The sequence below is a fragment of the Pseudorca crassidens genome, chromosome 6, assembly GCF_039906515.1.
Source record: "Pseudorca crassidens isolate mPseCra1 chromosome 6, mPseCra1.hap1, whole genome shotgun sequence".
In the NCBI taxonomy this organism is placed as follows: domain Eukaryota; kingdom Metazoa; phylum Chordata; class Mammalia; order Artiodactyla; family Delphinidae; genus Pseudorca; species Pseudorca crassidens.
The window spans coordinates 19,665,753-19,683,982 of NC_090301.1; the positions used below are offsets into that span (position 1 = coordinate 19,665,753).

General features: G+C 55.0%; 1 protein-coding gene across 10 annotated transcripts in view; it reads left to right on the forward strand.

Annotated features, from left to right (window-relative positions):
* TNS1 (tensin 1) overlaps positions 1-18,230 on the forward strand; it is a 197,697-nt gene that overhangs the window by 68,509 nt on the left and 110,958 nt on the right. For all 10 annotated transcript variants that reach the window (XM_067740635.1, XM_067740634.1, XM_067740633.1 and 7 more), the window contains one exon: positions 13,798-13,839. In XM_067740635.1, coding sequence (XP_067596736.1) covers positions 13,798-13,839 — 42 coding nt within the window. The remainder of the gene's footprint in view (positions 1-13,797; positions 13,840-18,230) is intronic.

The window sequence follows — 18,230 nt, forward strand, 5'->3', positions numbered from 1 at the left end:
GCCTTTTAGCTCCAGGGCCTTCAGAAGGCCTGTGGTCCATCTCCCTGCTTCCTGGGCAGACTGTTTCTGATGCCTCTTCACTGTTAGAAAGTGATTACTCTATACTAACCATCATCTGGCTGCAACTCCTTTCTTCCCCCTTCAGCTCGCCTTCAGCTCTGCCACCGCCCGTGTTGTGGAATGAGCAGCTGCTTTGCAGCACGGGAGAGTGAGGGTAGACTTCAGTGCTCTTCCCTGACTTGGGGCAGGGGGAGGGGATTAGCTGGAGGGACTGGTGGCAGGGGGGTCGGGTGGCCTGTTTCTAGTCCCCCTTTGGCACTGAGTGACCTTGGGAAAAGCACTTCCCCTCTCTGGGCTTCAGTTTCCTCGTTTGTGAGATGAGAAGGTGGAGTTAGGAGAGTTCTTGCGTTCTAATCAGTGATGGAGTTCTGCAAGTCCATGGATCTTTCTGAACAGAGAGGCTCTTGCTCTTGGGGCTCTTGGAAGAGTTGTCCACCATGGACGTGGGGGCCCTGGAGCGTCTTTACGCATCTACTGGGAAGCCTGCTGAGACGTTGAGGAGGTCCCTTCCAGCCCTGGGACTGGAAGATTCTTTGCTCGGTGACCTCTCCTCCAGCTCCATTTCTTAGAGCGGAGGGCAACAGCTGTCAGAGTTGAATGGGCCAGAGCTTCTGGGTCTCTGTCCCAGTGACTCAGGTGGGGATGTGCTGGCGGGATTTGAGCTGGTGAAGTGAGGGAGGGAACTGGGCAGATCTGCCAGCTCCCCCTTGGCCACGCTTCGGGGACGGAGTGGGAGTAAGTGATGTGCTGAGCAGTGGACGTGCAGAGAGGAGTGAGTAACAGTTGTGAGTAATGGCTCAGTGTCTCTGCCGGGCAGGTGGCTCTTAGACTGTACAGAGCTGTCTGGGGCTCCGGAAATGCTCCCTGGAGGCCAAGCCACTGAGTCACGGCGGCAGCCTGAGCTTTGCTGCCACTGCCCTCCTTAGGAGTTGGGAGTCCAGCCCCAGCCCCTCCCCCCATCTATACCTCCACACCCCCTCAGCCCCATAGCTGCCCTGTTTTGTCCTCTAAGCGCCCTAGTGACTTGGATTGCCTGAAGGAGTATATATTTTGTATTCTGACTGTCCTGGGTTTGAGTCCCAGCTCAACTGCTCATAACCGAGTGGTCTTGGGCAACTTACTTTTCTTGTTGAGTTTCAGTGGCCTCATCTGGAAAATGGGAGTATTGCCTGTTGTGCGTATTGTTGAACGGGTTAAATGTGGTACTATGTCTGAAGTACACAGTACACGGTAGGTATTCAAATAAAGTGGTTGTCCCACAAACCCTAAGCTCTGTTTTGCTTCTCACCACCTCCACCTCTAAAATTCCTGCTTCTGTGCCTTTATCCCATAATTTTCAGGATGCTTATCCTCCAATTAGATCTGCCCCATCGTTTGTGCACATGCCATCCTGTTTCTGCCACCTCCTTCCCAGCTTCCGTCTGTGTGCCTTACCCCCTCACCTGCTCTAGCAGAAGGATGGGCAAGGCTCAGGTGGCCCGGGCGAGTCCAAGGGGAATTTGTCACTTGTCTGGCTGCAGTGGGTGGTCAGGCTCCTGTGGGCACCTCACATCCCCCACCTCTGTTGGTTCATGCTCTCCCCTCTCCACTGTCTGCCCACATGGGTCATTTCCCCCTCTGGCATTCTGAAATCAGCTGAGCTCAGGGCCATGCAGACTGCCCCTGCTAGTAGGTGTGCTGGCCGTGCTGCTGTGTTCCCGTCTGTGCGGCTCTGCTTGGGGCGGGGCGGGGAGGGAGCGCCAGGGAGTGACTTTGCATCTGCACCTGGCAGTGGTCCTGTGGTGTGTGTGTGCGCGCACACGCTCTGTGTGTGCCTCAGGGCGTCTGAGCTGTGTGTGTGCCGTGTCTCTGGGTCACTGGGCCTCTATCTGATGTGAGCTCTCTCTCCTGTCCAGTTAAAATCTGCCTGTTTTCCCAGCCAGATAAAGCCAGGTCTTCCGTTGCCTCTCCCTCCACCCCCTCTTCCCTCCAGACCTGGTTTCGGATGTGTGCATCTTGGAGGGCCTCCCGGGGAACAAGGAAACGTTGCAGAGGGGTGGATATGCGTCAGATGGAGCTGAACAATGCCGGTGACAGCCAGGCCTCCGCTGGCCTTCAGTGCTGGCCTGGCTTCAAGTCTCTGCGGCTGGCTAATTGGGAGCGAGAGGGGGCTTCCTGCGACTCAGCTACAGATGGATTTAAAGGAGCTCCATGGAGCTGGGCTTGGCCTGCCCTGCCCTGGGGACCTCCTGCTCCTGGGGCTCCTGGGGCAGTCCATCAGAACAGATGGGGTTCCAGAACACCAGCCCTTGACAGGCGCTAATCGTGCGGAACAGTCACACTAACTCCTCCTGTCGCTGCCATCTGTGGCCCAGGAGTTTTCTACATGAGTGACTTTTCAGATAATTGAAGCTTAGGCCACCTAAGAGTCGAAAGCTCCAAAGAAAAGAAGGTGAATTGCTTTGATGGGAATCTTTTGCATTGTATTATACTGCTCCGAGCTCTGACTTAAGGCAGACAGGACCTTCCTCTCATTCTGTTATTGTTCCTCAGTTTTTTCTCTGTAAAGTGGGCATATGAACAGAACCTACCTCACAGGGTTCAAGTGAGGATTGCATGAGTTGAGACACATCAAATGCACATAGTATGCCCCGTACAGTTTGCGGCCCTGTAACTGAAGGCGCGGAGGCATGGAGAGGTGCAAGAACTGCATCCGGCTCAAATAGGAGGGAGCTGACGTTTCCCAAGCATGTGCTGTGTGCCAGACATTTTTACTCATGTTATCTCAGTCAACTTTATTTTGTCCTCCCAACCACTCTGCAAAGTAGATCTCATTATCCCCAGTTTACAGATGAGGAAACTGAGACTCGGGGAGGTTCAACAAGGTCTCAATAGCTGGTCTATGGCAAATGGGTATTTGAGCCCAGGCCTAACCTAGTCCAGGGCTTTTCTAATCCTATCTCTTGTCTTTTGGTTGGAAACTCATGATCCCTCAGTGTGTTCAGGAATTTGGAAATGAGGGTCCAGAAGCAGAAGGTGTTATGATCTATCAGAATTGAACCCGCTCCCAGTTACCATGTTTGGGTTAGGTTCAGAGCGGTCTGGAGTCCGGTGATGAGACAAAATGACCTTTAGGGGTCTAGGGAACTCAAGAGCACGTATGGACTTTGAGAATACAGAAGTTTTCTCCTGTTTGCTTTTCTTCTGGCAAGCCTTAAATCTTTAAAAAAGGAGGTAGGTAGGCATCGGGAAGGCCTTCCTGATAGCATCGGCGTAGGGCAGTGATGCAGGCAGCATAGGGAGCTGAAGAACCAAATAAACTTTAGGGAATTTCTTCAAATCCAAGGTGTCTTCTTCCCGCCCCCCCCCCATTTTAATATTTCTGAACTTGGGATGCATCTTACGGTTGAAGTGTACAATACATTTCGGGTAGCATTTCCTCCTCAAAAGTTCTTGTCCAGTTGATGGTGCCCCAGACAATCAATGGTATCTTTGAGATTAGGAAACAGAGCCGTGAACACCTGTGGTTTGCAAGGCTTCTTGCAGATGTGGAAGGGAGAGAGAGCTGCAGGCCATTGCCCTGCCCTGAGAGCTGACTGTGGCCGGGTTTAAGAAAGCAAGAGGAACCTCTGATGTCTGTGTGGGTTTGAGGGTGGCCCCTAGCCCTGGAATTCTCAGTCTGGGACCTCGCTCAGCCCGTCTTCTCCTCCACCCCCCTGCCCCAGCCTCCTCCACCAGGGCCCCTGGTGTGCTCCTTGGCAGTCCCAGAACCCTCTGGCTTCTTGGGTTTCCCCCTTGCTCTTAAATTTGTTTCCCATGCATCCTTCCTGCCTTACTGTTTTAGCACAGCTTAGGGTCAGAGGCTTTTTTCCCTTAAAGTTTTCATCTAAGGTCAGAAACCCTCATGGGGAGTGAGAGGATGGGCCAGTCTCCCTCTGGGTGTAATTTCTGGAAAAACAGATGGACTTGAATCCCAGTGAAGTAATAGCCCTCTTCATACCTCCGTTATAGCAGTTACTGAGCTCTTTATAATTCTCTGTTTACATGCCTGTCTCCTCCACTGGGCCACAGGTTCCCCTCCTGGACCAGGCCATTCTTACTCCTCTCTGTCTCCATAGCTGGGAAAGTGGCACCAAAGGGCCCTCAGTCACTGTTGTTGAAGGAATGCCTGGTCTTGCTTCTGTGCCCATCACCTCCCCTCTGTCCCCAGTTCCACTAGAACCTTGACTACAGACCGCAGCCCTTTCCTTCACCAGATTCTTCTAGGAGCTTCCTAGAAACGATGTTTTCTCTGCTGGAGGCCGTGTCATCCAACCCCCGGCCCACCCACCTCAGAGGCTATGCCCCCCATGAATCTCTACCTTTGACCCCCGACTGGGCAAGGTGCTATGGTCCTGGGCGGAGCTGAGGCTTGGGGTGCTGCCAGGTTGGAACTCTGGTTCCATTACCTACTGGTTGTATGACCTCAGGCTAAGCACATTACCTCTCAGCACCTCGTTTCCCCATCTGTAAAATGGGCTGGTAACCCCTACCTCACAGTGTACCATATGGAAAAAAACCAAACAGACTTGACAGTGGCGTTCTCTGGCTGGAGCACGGGCTTCGAGGCAGAGAGGTGAGGAATGGGACTGGAGAGAGAGACCCAGCCAGGTCTCGAAGGGCCGTGAGGACCATATTAGGGCATCTGGACTTTATCCCATGGAGCCGGGAGCCATGGAAGGACTTCAGGCAGAGGAGTGGCATTAACGGCTATGCCTTGTAGAAATAGTTCTCTGGCTGCCGAGCGGAGAGTGGCTTAGAGGACTGGACTGAGGGCAGGGAGGCCTGTGCCAGGAGGCCGTTGTAAGAATCTCCACGATTAAAGAGACTAGGGGTGAGGGGGTGGCTTGGAGAGATATTTGGGTGGAGGAGTTGACCAGGCTCGGTTGGGGGGCGGTGTAGGAGGAGTGCAGCCAACCCTCAGGTTCGGGCTGAACAACCTTGGGTGGCCCGGAAGTTGGGTGGTTGTCAGTAGCCACGAGGGAGCCCAGGAGGAGGCAGAGTGGGGACAGGGCTGTGAGTGCAGGATGCTGACCAGTGTCAAGCCCTGGGCCCAGCTGTGCCTGTGGCCCCGCATGCCCCACGGTTGTCACTGCCGACCCCTGGCTCCCCTCTTGTGCTCCCAGGGCCTGGCGCCTAGGAGGCACTTGGTACCTGTTTGCTGGACTCATCTTCTCTGATTTTCTGCTCATGAGAAGTCTGGCCTGGCGTGGAACCTCAGCCCTCCCAGGGTCACTGACTTTGGGTGTGGGCCAGCGTGGCCCCTGAGCTGGGCCCTTGGGGCCCCAGTTTGGGTTCCAGGGTGGGCAGCTCTTCAGAAAAGATGTTCTGCCACCAGCTAGGCATCCGGCGATCTGGGTGCTATCTTATGCCATCCTTCGGGTAAGCTCTGAAGGGGACCGGCTGCAGAGGGCAGGGCCTGCTGCTAGGCCTGCCCCACCTGCTTTGCTGCTGCCAGAACCTTCTTGGGAAATATCTGCTCTGAAATATCCCAGTCCAGTGGGCTCAAGAGGGTCAGGCACACCCGGCCTTCCCCTTGGATGGCGTTGGGCTGTGCAGGTCAGGGCTGCTGTGTGTGGGTGTGGCTAGAAACTTCTCTCTCTGGAGAGCCTCATCTTGAGTGTGTTACAGGGCCTGGAGGCTGGCAGAAGCTGGGGCGGCCAGTGAGTGGGGCCTGAGGAAAGGCTCCCGAGATAAGACGGAGGGTTGGGCTACCGGAGAGCTGCTGGAGCTGTGGGGGCGGGTTGATTGGGTCAGTGGTCCAAGAGGAGCCTGGCAGAGGAGGATTTGGGGGAGGGGGTGGGACTGGGGCTCTGGGGGCAGTGACCAGCGTCGGCTGTCTGGGTCGTCCCTGTGTCTTGTCTGCTTGGGTTCTGAGTCAGAGACTGCTGGCTTTGGGGAAAGGGCCAGGCCCCCTCCTTGCCCCTGGTTGGCTCCCTGGCCCCGGAGGGGACTCTGGGCTGGGGCATGGCTCCCCGCCCCTCAGCTCTAGGTGTCCCTGGGAACAGGCCCCTTCTTGCCTCCAGGAACTTGACGCAGTTCCTTTCCCGGTCCCGAGCAGAACTCTATATAAGGGAAGGAAACAGCCGAGCAGGTCGGGACCAAGCTCTGGTGAGGATGGGTGGCCTGGAGGGGAGGGCGCAGGCCTGGGGAGGAGATAGAGCCGGGGCAGTGGCCCCTTCCTCCCCGGGACCCCCCTGCCCAGGGCTTGAGGCTCAGTCTGGGAGGCCAGTGTCTTCAAGCCATGCTGTGGCTCTGCCCCTTTCACCCCGGGCCTTGTACTGGCCCAGTCCCCGCCCCCCACCCCCATGGCCAGGGCATTTCGTAGCTGCCTGACCGTGAGCACCCTCGGGTCCTGGAGGGGTGCACTGCTCACCCCGGCTTCCAAGCCACGCCCTGGTCCACTAGGCTGGGCCTCCCAGCCTGCCCTTGCCTCGCTGGCAGGGGCCGACTGGGTCTTTCTTGATAGAACCCACTGGACTCATAATGTGACCTCTGAGGTGCTGGGCTGTCCACAGACGGGGAGTCGTCTGGCTGTGTCCTCAGTCATGGGGCAGGCGGGCTGGATTCCCCTGGGATCATTGTCTCCATCATTCTTGACCCCTCTGGTGTCTCCTGAGTGGCCAGGGCTCAGAGGATGGCTGCCGTCCTGGTTACAGGTTCCTCAAGTGGGTCCCAGAGGGTGAGCAGCAGACAGAGCTGAGGGCAGGATCCCTGGCTCTGTGAAGGGCAGGAAGGGGAGTGGTGCCCTCCCATGTTTTGGGTGGGGGAGAGAAGTAGAGGTTGGAGGGAGCGTCGGTTCAGATGAGGTGGGGATGAGGACCTGCAGGTTTCAGGGTGCCTGATGGCCCCTTGTCTCTAGGCTTTGGGGCTCTTCCCCCCTTGCTCCTTCCCCCATTACTATTAGTGTTACTGCACATCTCCTGCTTGCCTTAAGCTCCCCGTCCTTCACCTCCCCCGGTCCCTCTCCTACTCAGGCACCTTCAGTGGCTCCCCAGTGCTGGCAGCTAAAAGTCTTAACTCCTCTGCTGGGCATTCAGAGTTGCCCATCGTCCAGCCTGGAAAGAGACTTTTTGGCCAGTCTGCCTCCCTCATCTCCTAACACGTGCCCCTTGGTGCTGTCTCTTCCCTTCCCCCACCCTGTGTCCCAGCCAAAGGGGATTCTTTTGACATGGAAAGCCTTCCCACCTCCATGCCTTGTTTGTGTGGTTATTTCCACCTGAAAAGCCCTTTTCCCATCTCCACCTTCAAAACCTTATCCATGGACCTAGTGAGCTCCAGGCTCTGAGCAGAGCCCCAGAGCTTCTCCATGCAAATGACCCATGTGCCTCCTGCCCTCATGGGGCTTGCGGGGGAGTCGGTGAGACACACAGTAGACAAACAGAAGCAAGGCGTCCTGGAGGACTGGCTCGGGTACGCCCTCCTCCGTGGAGCCTGCCTGGGCCCCCCGAGCTCTCTCTGTGCTCTCACAAGTGGGGGCCTCACCCGGCCATGGGGACAGTGTGGCGTGCTGGGAAGAGCAGGTATTGGAGTCAGGCTGATTCGGGTATCAGTCCTGGCACTGTCACTTGATAGATGTGTCATCTTGGATCTCACAGGATTGTTGAAGGGCTGCCTGAGATCCTGTAAGATGAGGATGCTAATAACCTACCTCAAGGGGGTCGTGAAGGGTGAAGGGATAATGTACACAAGGGCTTAGAACCGTGCCAGGCACACAGTGAGTGTGCAGAAAACTTTGGCAACTACCGTTTATACTTCTGCCAATACTACTACTTCTAGCTGTTCGGCTTTGGGCAAGTTGCTTAAATTCTCTGAGCCTATTTACCTCAAAAACTTGTCAACGAGATTAAATAAAATAACGTATATAAAGCAGCCAACTCAGTGGCCAAGAGTGGGTGCTCTGCAAACCCCAGTTTCCTTCCTTTCCACGTATCTTCTGGTGTCATTCGAGGTGGGTGCCTGGAGTTGTTGGGACAGGGACGTGTAGCAGGTGTCAGCAAGAACTTCTCTGGAAACAGCCCAAGTGTCCATCCACAGATGGATGGATAAACACAATGTGGTATATTCATACGATGGAATAGTATTCAGCCTCAAAATGCAATGCAACTCTGATACATGCTACAACATGAATGAGTCTTGAAAACATTATGCCAAGCGTGTTAGTTTGCTGGGTCTACCATAACAAAATACCACACACTCAGTGCTTTAAACAACAGAAATTAATTTTCTCACAATTCTGGAGGCTGGAGGTCCAAGATCAAGGTGCTGGCAGGTTTGGTTTCCTCTGAGGTCTCTCTCCTTGGCTTGTAGACGGCCACCTCCTCCTTGTGTCCTCACAGGGTCCTCCCTTTGTGCGTGTACCCCTAGTGACTCTCTGTGGGTCCTGATCTCTTTTTGTAAGGACACCAGTCATATTGGATTAGGGCCCACCTTAATGGCCTCATTTTAACTTAGTTACCTCTTTATAGGCCAAGAGTGGGTGCTCTGAAAACCCCAGTTTCCTTCCTTTCCATGTATCTTCTGGTGTCATTCGAGGTGGGTGCCTGCAGTTGTTGGGACAGGGACGTGTAGCAGGTGTCAGCAAGAACGTCTCTGGAAACAACCCAAGTGTTGTATTCAGTTGTATTCTGAGGTATTGGGGGTTAGGACGTCAACACAAGAATTTTGGAGTATACAATTCAGCTCATAACATTTAGCGAAAAAAGCCAGAGACAAAAAGGCAAATATTGTATGATTCCTTTTGTATGAGATACCTAGAATAGGCATATTCATAGAGACAGAAAGTCGATTAGAGGTTATTAGGGGAGATAGGGGAATTATTGTTTAATGGGTGTCGGGTTTCTGTTTGGGATAATTAAAATGTTCTGGAAATGGATAGTGGAGATGATTGTACAGTATTGTTAGAGTACTCAGTGCCACTGAGTTACGGTTAGAAATGGTTAAAATGGCAAATTTTATGTTATGTGCATTTTATTTTTATGTGCATTACAAAAAAGGGACTAGCAAGACATAGGGGGAAAAACCCTTTTCTGCTCAGGATTATATGAAATGCTTGATTCAGAGGCTCAAGTGGTTCTAGTTTAGGCTGAGACCAAGGCTGTCCTCCAGTCCTGGGGGCCAGGTGGATGTGGGTGTGGGAAGCCTCTCTGGAGGGCTGGGATTTCATGTAACCAATCCTGAGACTGGAGGATGGGAGTGTCACCCAGTTGGGGACCAGGCCCTGCCAGTCGCCAGGTAGTGAGGTGATGAGGGCAGTGGGAGGCGGGTTGGATTTTCACCTACAGCTCTCCCCTTGCCGGCTGATTGACCCTGGATAAGTGTTATGACCTCTTCGAGCCTCCATTTCTTCACCTGTAAAATGGGAGCAATATTACTGACTCTGCAGTGTTGGAGGGTCTCAGAGACACAGGCATATGGTAGGATTAACTCCCCTCTCATAGCAGGTGCTTAACTAATGGCAGTGATTTTACCACTGGTGGTGACAGGTGCTTCCTTTCCTCAGAACTTGAGTTTCTTTCATCTTTCCACAAATCTTTTGTGTGTACCTACTGTGTGCTGGGACCAGCGTGATGAACAAGACATGCTCCCTGCCCTCATGGCATTTGATTTCTAGAGGGGGAAACGGATTATAGACAAGAAAATAAACACATCTATTACTACAAATTGTAATTATGTCTGTGAAGGAAGACATAGGAGTTCAGGAGAGAGAATATCTCTGTGTAATCTCTCTCTCTCTCTCTCTCTGTGTGTGTGTGTGTGTAACTTAAGGGAGTCAGAGAGGGCCTCTCTCTGGGGTGGTGGCATTTAAGCCAAAGCCAGAAGGAGAGGAAGGACCCAGCTATGCAGAGAGCTGGGCTAAGAACATCCGGGCAGAGGGAGCAGTATAAACAGAGCCCCTGGTGAAGAACAGAGCCAGGTGTGTCCCAAGGACTGAGAGGAACCTACCCCTTGCGTGTGGCTTTGGGTCCTGGACGAGGGGGTTGGGCACAGAATGATGGTGGGGAGAAGGACAGGGACCAGGCTGTGCAGAGAGCTCTTTGCTTGGGCTGCCTGCTGACTGGTGCTTTAGACCCTCCTGTCCTGGGGGAGTCTCCAAGGCTGTGCCCTGTTGTTGGCACTGTGCCTGGGGACCTTTGAAATTCAGAAAATATTAGTAGTGGGGGGCTGCTAAATGCCAGGCGTTGGCCTCGAGCGGGCCTGTTAACACTCACATCCCGGCATCCCCGGCTCTCTAATTGCGGAGCCGCACTGTTCTGCTGCAGTGGCCTTGGGCAAGTTGTTACCCTTTCTGTGCCTTCGTTTCTTCCTCTGTGAAATGGAGATAATAACCCAAATGTATAACCCATACATTTTAAAAATATATATTTATTTATTTGGCTGCGCCGAGTCTTAGTTGCAGCACACGGGACCTTCGTTGCCGCACGCGGGATCTTTTAGTTGCGGCATGTGGGATCTAGTTCCCTGACCAGGGATCGAACCCGGGCCCCCTGCATTGGGAGTGTGGAGTCTTAACCACTGGACCACCAGGGAAGTCCCAACCCATACACTTTCTATTAGGATCAAATGAGTCCAGGGAAAGGGCTTAGGACAGTAACAGACACATAGGCACATCCCATAAGCTTCCTGTTACCACTCTCGTTGTGTATGGCTCTGTGGAAATTCGTGTTTACAGGAGAGTTGACACAGCAGAGAGGGCAGGAGCATATCTCTGTCTGGAGCCAGACTGCTGGGTTTGCATCCTGCCTTCTCTGCTGGACAGTTGATTAACCTCTGTGCCTTGGTCCCCTCATCCATAAAACAGATGCTCAGGGTGGTTGTGAGAATGGAGTGAGTTAATTTGCGCCAAGTACAAAGCACAGGGCCTGCCCTGTAGCAAGTGCGATGGAAGTATTTGATGTTGCTGCTACTTTTATTGCTGTTATAGTTTTCAGAATGGAAAGGCTGACCTGGGTGCTGATGCGTAGTGGAGGGAGACCCGGGGAGGAGGCTTACCTGAGGCCGACTTCCTGGGCCTGAGCCCTGAAATCCTACGCTGCCAGCCCTGGGGAGGCAAATGGTTGGCATCCCAGCGTCTGCCCCCTCTGCAGAGGGAGGCTTCCTAGCTGGGGTCCCCAGGGCCAGTGGGAGCGGTCACTGCTGGCCACAGGGCACGGGCCAGAGTGGCAGGGGGCCCTGGCTCTGCCTGGCACATTCCAGGCTCCTGAGAGGGTGGCCAGGGGCCAGGGTGCCGGAGGGAAGGAGAGAGCCTTTTAAGGAAACATTTCTCTGCTTAAAAAAAAAAAAAAAAGAGACAAGAAACACTGAAACACACAACAAAGTTAGTGGGCTGGCTGGCCAGCTGTCCTGGAATGCACAGCTGTGGGTGGTGGGTGGAGGAGGCCACTGGGGGGCAGCAGGCCACGAGGGGCACCCAGGCATCAGGCCCTCGGACTGGGGGTCCTCAGCTGCCCCTCAGATCTCAGTCCTCGGCGGGGACAGGGAAGGGACCTGGGCTCAGGTCCCATTTTTTCCACGCCTTGGGGTGGTGCTGGGGTAGCAGCTCTCCCTCTTGTCTCAGAGGACACCTGTCCATCCTGCCCTTGCCTCAAAATGTGTCCGTAACGCCCTCTCTCACTTCCCCAAGTGCCAGTCCCGAATGGAGACTAGACACCCACTCTCGTGGATTGCAGGTGGAGACGGTGGCGGTGGACGCGGCTGGCCCGTGGCTGGCCCGTGGCTGGGAGGCCGTGGCTGGGAGGTCGTGGCGGTCGCCGGCAGCATGCCCTCCTCTTGCAGCTGATCCCACATTTAGGTTCCCAGCCTCATCCCAGCTCTAGCTCCAAGGAAAGGAGCAGATCAGGGCGCGCTGCTCTGTGTATTGACCCGCTCCCACCCCGGCTTGAGGGCCCATGGGTGATAGGAGGAGCAGGGACAGGAGACACTGGGAGCCTGGCCCTATGAGGTTGAAACCCACAAGCCTCAGAGTGGGATTTGGGGCTGGGGGCAGGAGGAGACAGGCAGGAGGCCACTGCTGGATGCGGGACTCCTGCCCTCAAGGTGCCTAGGGGATAGCAGTGTCCCCGTGGCTGAGACCTTGTCGGGTGGGCAGGGTGCCCTGAAGGCTGCAGCCGCCTCCGGACTTTCCTGCCCTTCTGGCCTGTTCTTCTGGCATCCTCCACCCCACCCTTGGCCACTGATCAGCTGTGTGACCTTGGACAAGTTGTTTAACTTCTCTGTGCCCCCTGCACCTCAAACGGAGGTATAATAGTACCTACCTTATTGGGTTGTTGAAAGGATTGCATGAGTTAACGTGGGTAAGGCATCGATAATAATACCTGTGCACATTCAGTATGCATTATATATGTTAGATATTGTTCCTTCCTTTTTTTTTGGCTTCATGTGTGATTCTCCAAGTCCTAGAGTAATGCTGAGTGCAGGGTGACAGGTACTGAGGTTCAGCTCAGGCTTCTTTGCTGGAGAATGAGGTGGGCAGGGAGCCTGCGGTGTGGCCGGGTCAAGAACCCAGGGATGCTAACTCCCAGCCTCTCCACCCCTTCCAGAGCCCGGGGCACACTGTCCCACAGGTATGGTTCCCTTCTAGGCGGGTATGTCAAGCCGGGTGATCTCTGGGGCTGGTCAGATGCTAGAACAGGGTCAGGTGAAGGAAGGGCCCAGCTGAGAGTGAGGCCTCTGTGAACAGCCATGTTCATAGAGCCCGGGCTGTCGGCTGGGGCGGGGGCCCGGGTTGCCTACTGTTTGAGGAGGCAGCCCCCCACTCTTCGGCGATCCACGGCTTATGTCCAGACACCCTCATGCCCGGAGCGGGGGGTGGCGGCGGGGAGCGCTTCCCCCGCCGTCCCCTCTGTGGGCCCCCTGCCTGGTGTTTGGGTCAGGAATTGGAGCCAAGGTTGAGGTATGAGCTCCAAGAAAAACGTGTCCCAGCTAGAAGAAAGGAACACATTGAGTCTCTGATAAAGGCCCCTGCTAATTGTCAGGGTAGTGGTTTGGCTGCCCGGCCCCTGGGGAGGGAGTGTTATCTCAGGGTAGCGAGCAGACCAGCCCCCTCCCTGCCCTCTCCCTCTGTCTTGAGGCCACATGGCCACCCCCCTCCCCCATTAGAGAAGAAGCCGAGGACGATGACAGTCATAGCTCACCCGCCAGGGTGCTCGCGCTCTGCAAGGCCTTCCACATCTATTAGCGATGCGGCCGCCTTCGGAAGAGTCGACAGGCCCTTCCCCAGCCTGTTTCCCTGCACGGTCTGGGAAACTTTGCCAGTTGTCTGCAGCTGTGACCTTTGGGTCAGGTACCTTGGCATTTGGGAGAATGGAGGAGGTGACTCTTCCTTTTCTGGAGGTCTTAAACACGGTTTTTGAAAAAATTAAAACAAATCGTACCATAGTGTAGGAAATTTACAACATAGAGCAAAGAAAAAAAAATTACTCTTACTACCTTAACCCTGGTGCTTTGACCTCCAGTTTTTCCGCGTATTTTTTACGGAGTTTAAAAAATGGGACTTGCATTTCACTTTTGCCTTCTGCCGCTCCCCCACCCGCTGAGTGTTATTGCCTAAGCAGCTTTCCGTGTTGCTCCACGGTCCTCCCGCTGGAGAGTGCCGGTGTTCGTGAACTGAAGGAAGGGGTGTCCAGCACGGGGCGGCGGGGAGCGGAATGGTCTCAGGAGGCCCTGGTTTTCTGTGGGGATGAAGATGCTAACCTTGCCCTTTCTCTGTTCCTCCCACAGGTGGCTGCTCCCTGCGTTCCTCCATCCAGCCATGAACTGGTGGTGAGTGACGGTCCATTCCCTGTCCTGCCAGCCCCGCCTCCCCTCTTTCCTCAGCTCCCGCTGCAGCTTGCTTGAGACCCAAGCATGCTGGTAGCCCCCATGGGTGCTGGGCCATTAGGTAATGATGAGGAAGGGGCCATGTCCCGAGGCCGAAGCTGAACTGGGAGGAAGTGAGTCATGAGGTCCTTTCATGACTTCATGAGATGCGGGGCCTCCTATTTCAATCTTGAGACTTAAGTCCTTGGAAAAACCCATAAAAGGACATCTCGCCTGTTTCTAGGCCTGGCCAGGTGCCTGTTGTCCTGGGGCTTACAGAACCAGGGAATGGCATCTCCTTCCACCCGCCCGGTCCCTGGTCAGGTGCCGTTTGGCTGGAGGCAGGGGGAAGGATGGCGTGACCCACAAGAGTCCAGACACCTGGGCAGTTGCTCACGTTCAGGTGGCCTGTTCCACCTCCAGTCTCCTTCCCTGACTCTGCTTTTCTGCCTTCTCTCCGCGTCCCCCGCTCTTCCCTCTCTCCCCCAATCAGGTTTCCGGAAAAGCATGGATGGGGCAGGACTTCTGTGAGTTGTGGGCTGTGGAGAGAGGCCTGCTCCAGACCGATCCCAGCTGGGCTGATTTGGAATTTGTCCCTCCCTGCCCTCTCCCTGCCTTCCTTCCCTTCAGAGGTCTCTCTTGCTCCCCAGCCCAGCGCAGGAGGCAGGCGGGGCCCTGGAGCCTGGAGAGGGAAGCGCCTGCCTGTGTGCAGGTGCCTGTGTGTGCGTTTGCGTGTGGGGTGCGTCACAGAGGGCCCCTGTGGGCACCACCATCCGACTGGCTGGTGTGGAGGTGCCTGTGGTGACACTGATGTGGGTGGGAGTCCGGGGGAGGCGGCACGGGTGCCGCAGGACCCAGGCAGTTGGAGGCATCTGCACACCCGTGCGGTATCCAGCTTGGATACTGGAATCTCGCTCAGGTCTCCTGGCCTTTTCTCCTCCAACACCTGTTTGCCGTATGACAATGGGCCAGTCCCTGCCCTCTTTCTGAACCTCAGTTTCCCTCTCCGTCAAAGAGAGGGGTTGCACTGGATGCTCCAAAGGCTTTCTCTGTGCTGACACATATCCCCACCGCCCGGCCCCCCCCCCCCCGCCCCCGCCACCGTTCAGGGTCATCGATGGAATGAAATAAAGTATGCAAAAAAAAAAGTATGCAAAAGTGCTTGTGACTCTTAGCTGTCTTTGGACCCAGAACAGTGTCCCTGCTCTCTGCCCTCCCAGCCCAGGCTCTGCTTAGCTCTTTGCCTTCCTTGCATCGGCTCCTCTTTCCTAATCTCACTGGGCTCAAACCCTTCTGGGCCTCGGCACTGCCTGGCTGTGCCGCTCCAGATGTGGAGTATTATCCGTGCAGAGCTCAGTTGAAGGTCATCTGACAACAGCAGGGGGTGGGAGTGGGGTGCTGTGGGGATGAGGCCAGAGTGCAGGCCTGGTTTGGAACTGCCAGGGAGAAATCCCTCTGGGACTGTGGAGGGACACCGTCGGGGGCGGGTGGGGAGGGGTGGGGTGGCGAGCCTACGTCTCATCATTTCAACCCAACTTCCACTTCACTGCTGAGAACAGAACGTCCTTGGCTGGTCTAGTATGTCTGGGGGTCTCTGGGGTTTAGGGCTCTCCAGGCATAAGCCAGACGCCTGACCCCGGGAGTCTTGTGAACTTTGTTTAGGCAAGGAAGGGTCAGGGGTTGGAACAGGAGGGAATAGGTTGGCATTCTGGCTGGAGGGATTGCAGTCAGATACCAGAAGGGACTCCTGCCTGAGCCAGGCTGTGGAAGCTTCCCACCTCTGTGCCGTGCCCCATCTGGGCAGGGGGGCTCTGATCTTCGCGGAGGTTGAATCAGCCATCTGCTGGTGGAATGCTTGTGACACCAGAGGTTTCCCCACCTGAGTCAGGACCTGACCCCTCCCAGCAGTGGTCAAAGAGCGAGGGAGTTCCACTACCTCCCTCTGGATCCCGGCTCCCCAGGCCCCGGGTCTGTGGCTGTGGACACATTGCTTAACCTCTCTGGACCTCAGTTTCCCCTCTGCGGGTTGGGAGTTAGTAATAGTACCTACCTGATAAGGCTGTGAGGAAAATGAAAGGAACAAATTAACGCACTGAATTAATCTGTATTCAGAATCCTCCAAGTGGCTGCCCACCACTTGGAGTAAAGGCCCAGGTTCTTCCATGGGTCTACACAACCCTGCACAATAGACAGATTTCCTCTCTGACCTCATCTTCAGAAACTCCCTCGTTCACTCACTCTGCTGTAACTACCTGGCCTTCTTGCTGGTCCTTGAACATACCAGGAAGATGCTGCCTCAGGGCCTTTGCACTTGCAAAGCTTTTCCTGCAGATACTTGCCAGGCTCTTTCCCTCCTTGAGGTCTTTACCCAAGTGTCAGATTTCCCTTCCCCCAGCAACCCTCTCTCCCTTCCCTGCTTTCTTTGCCCCTCAGCATGTGTCACCATCTTACTTGCTTATCTTGTTTAAAAGACTCCCCCCATGTTTAGCATGTGAACTCTATGATGACAAGGGACTTCTGTCCTTTGTGTTCATTGCTGTATCCCCACTGTCTGGCACATAGTAGGTGCTCAATGAATGTTTATGGAGTGGCTGGAAGAAAGGCATCAGCCAGATGCCCGGCACAGATTAGGTGCTCAATAAATAGGACAGCTGTCCTCTATCCCTTACTGGTGGGCCGTGGGGGCCTATTGGGGGGCCAGCCTCCAGCTGGAAACTCTGCTGCTGTCCCCGGGGAGGGAAAGTGGCCCAGGGGAAGCCGGGAGAAAGTTTGGCTTCCCCCAGAGAGCACTCAGCACCTGTTTCCTCACGGCAGGCAGGCAGGCAGGCAGGCAGGCAGGCGAGTGCTTTGAGCAGGTTCACAAGGGGCAGGAAAGGGCGGGTTTTATTTTTCCTTCCTTTTCCCTTTGCTGCCTGCCTTCAGCCTCTGTAGGGCTGGTCTCTGGCCTCCCCGCCCCTTCCCTCTTGCTTCACACTGTGTGTCTGTGTGTTTGTCAAGTTTTCTCCATGCCCCCAGCTCTCCCTCTGGCCTTCTCACCCATCTTACTTCAGTCCTACCCCCCTGGGATTGGGACCACTCATCCCTGGGCCTAGGATTTTTGCCAGCCTCTGTGCCCTGCCAGCCAGGGCAGAGTGGCTTAATCTTCAACCCATGTTTTCGTCTTACTTAACAGATGTTGCCCAAGGCCTTGGGTAGAAGGCTCCTAGGGTCACCTCCCTGCTGTGGGGTCCACCGGCGGGGGCGAGATGGAGAGGAGTGAGGGTGTGTTTGCCGTGGACACTCCTGATCCTTGGAAAGTGCTGAAGCAGCTTTTCTCAACTTCTGAAAAATAAGAGTCAAACGGAATTTCCCAAGGGTGATGGCCAAGTGGAGGGGCCACCCCGGTGGGCCAGATAGGAGCCCTTCTGCACGCACGGCCTGGCACCCAGGAGACCTGGGGGTGGGGGGAGAGCCGTGTGGGCACTGCTTCTCGTCCGCAGGCCAGCCCCGTGGCAGATGCTTGAAATGTCCTGTGGAACGAAACCCATTGAGTCGCAGGTGGGGTGGAGAGTCTGCGGTGGGGGAGGTGGATGGGGGATGGGAACGCCAGGTTGGTTTCATCTATAATAGTAATCAGAGCAATAGGGAAAAGTTAACCCTTGTGTGGAACTTTCTTTGCAGACCTTTGCTGTGAAAGCTGTACAAAAATAAACTCATTTATCCTTCACAGTAATGCAGTGAGGGAGGTGCTGTGATTATCCCAATGTCTCAGATGAGGAACACAGATGAGGCCTAAGGCCACAGAGCTATGTGAAGGGGGCGCTGGGATTTCAGCATGGTCCACACTCGTAACCATAATAATGACAAGCGTGACTGGCTTGCACAGCAGCTGCAGTTTCAGAACCCTTACGCTGACACCGGGCCAACCCGAGCCCACAGTGACTTGTGTGGAGGTCTGGACAGGTGTGAGCTCTTCCTGGGGAGAGGAGCAGAGTGGGGCTCAGAAAGGCCAGGGGACTGATTCACAGCCATGCGGTGGTGGCAAGGGCTGGGATCAAGACTGGGGTTTTGGATTCCTGGGCCTGCTTTCTCCCCGAGACCCTCAGTACTTGCTGCTGATGTAAATAACCGATATTGCCAAGTGGGCTCCTCCTGGATTTCTTCTTCTAAACAGTGCCAGCCATGAGCTAGCTTCTCCATTTGCCAGCGGGCCTGGGATTTAGGGGCAGGTCTATCCATCCATCTATCTGCCATCCATCCTACCAAGAAACATCTCCTGAACGCCTGCCTTGTGCCAGGACTGTTCTCATGCTGGGGCTGCAAGGTTCCTTTCTGCTGAGTGCCAGGGCTTCTAGAAGGCAGGTGGAGATGCAGTA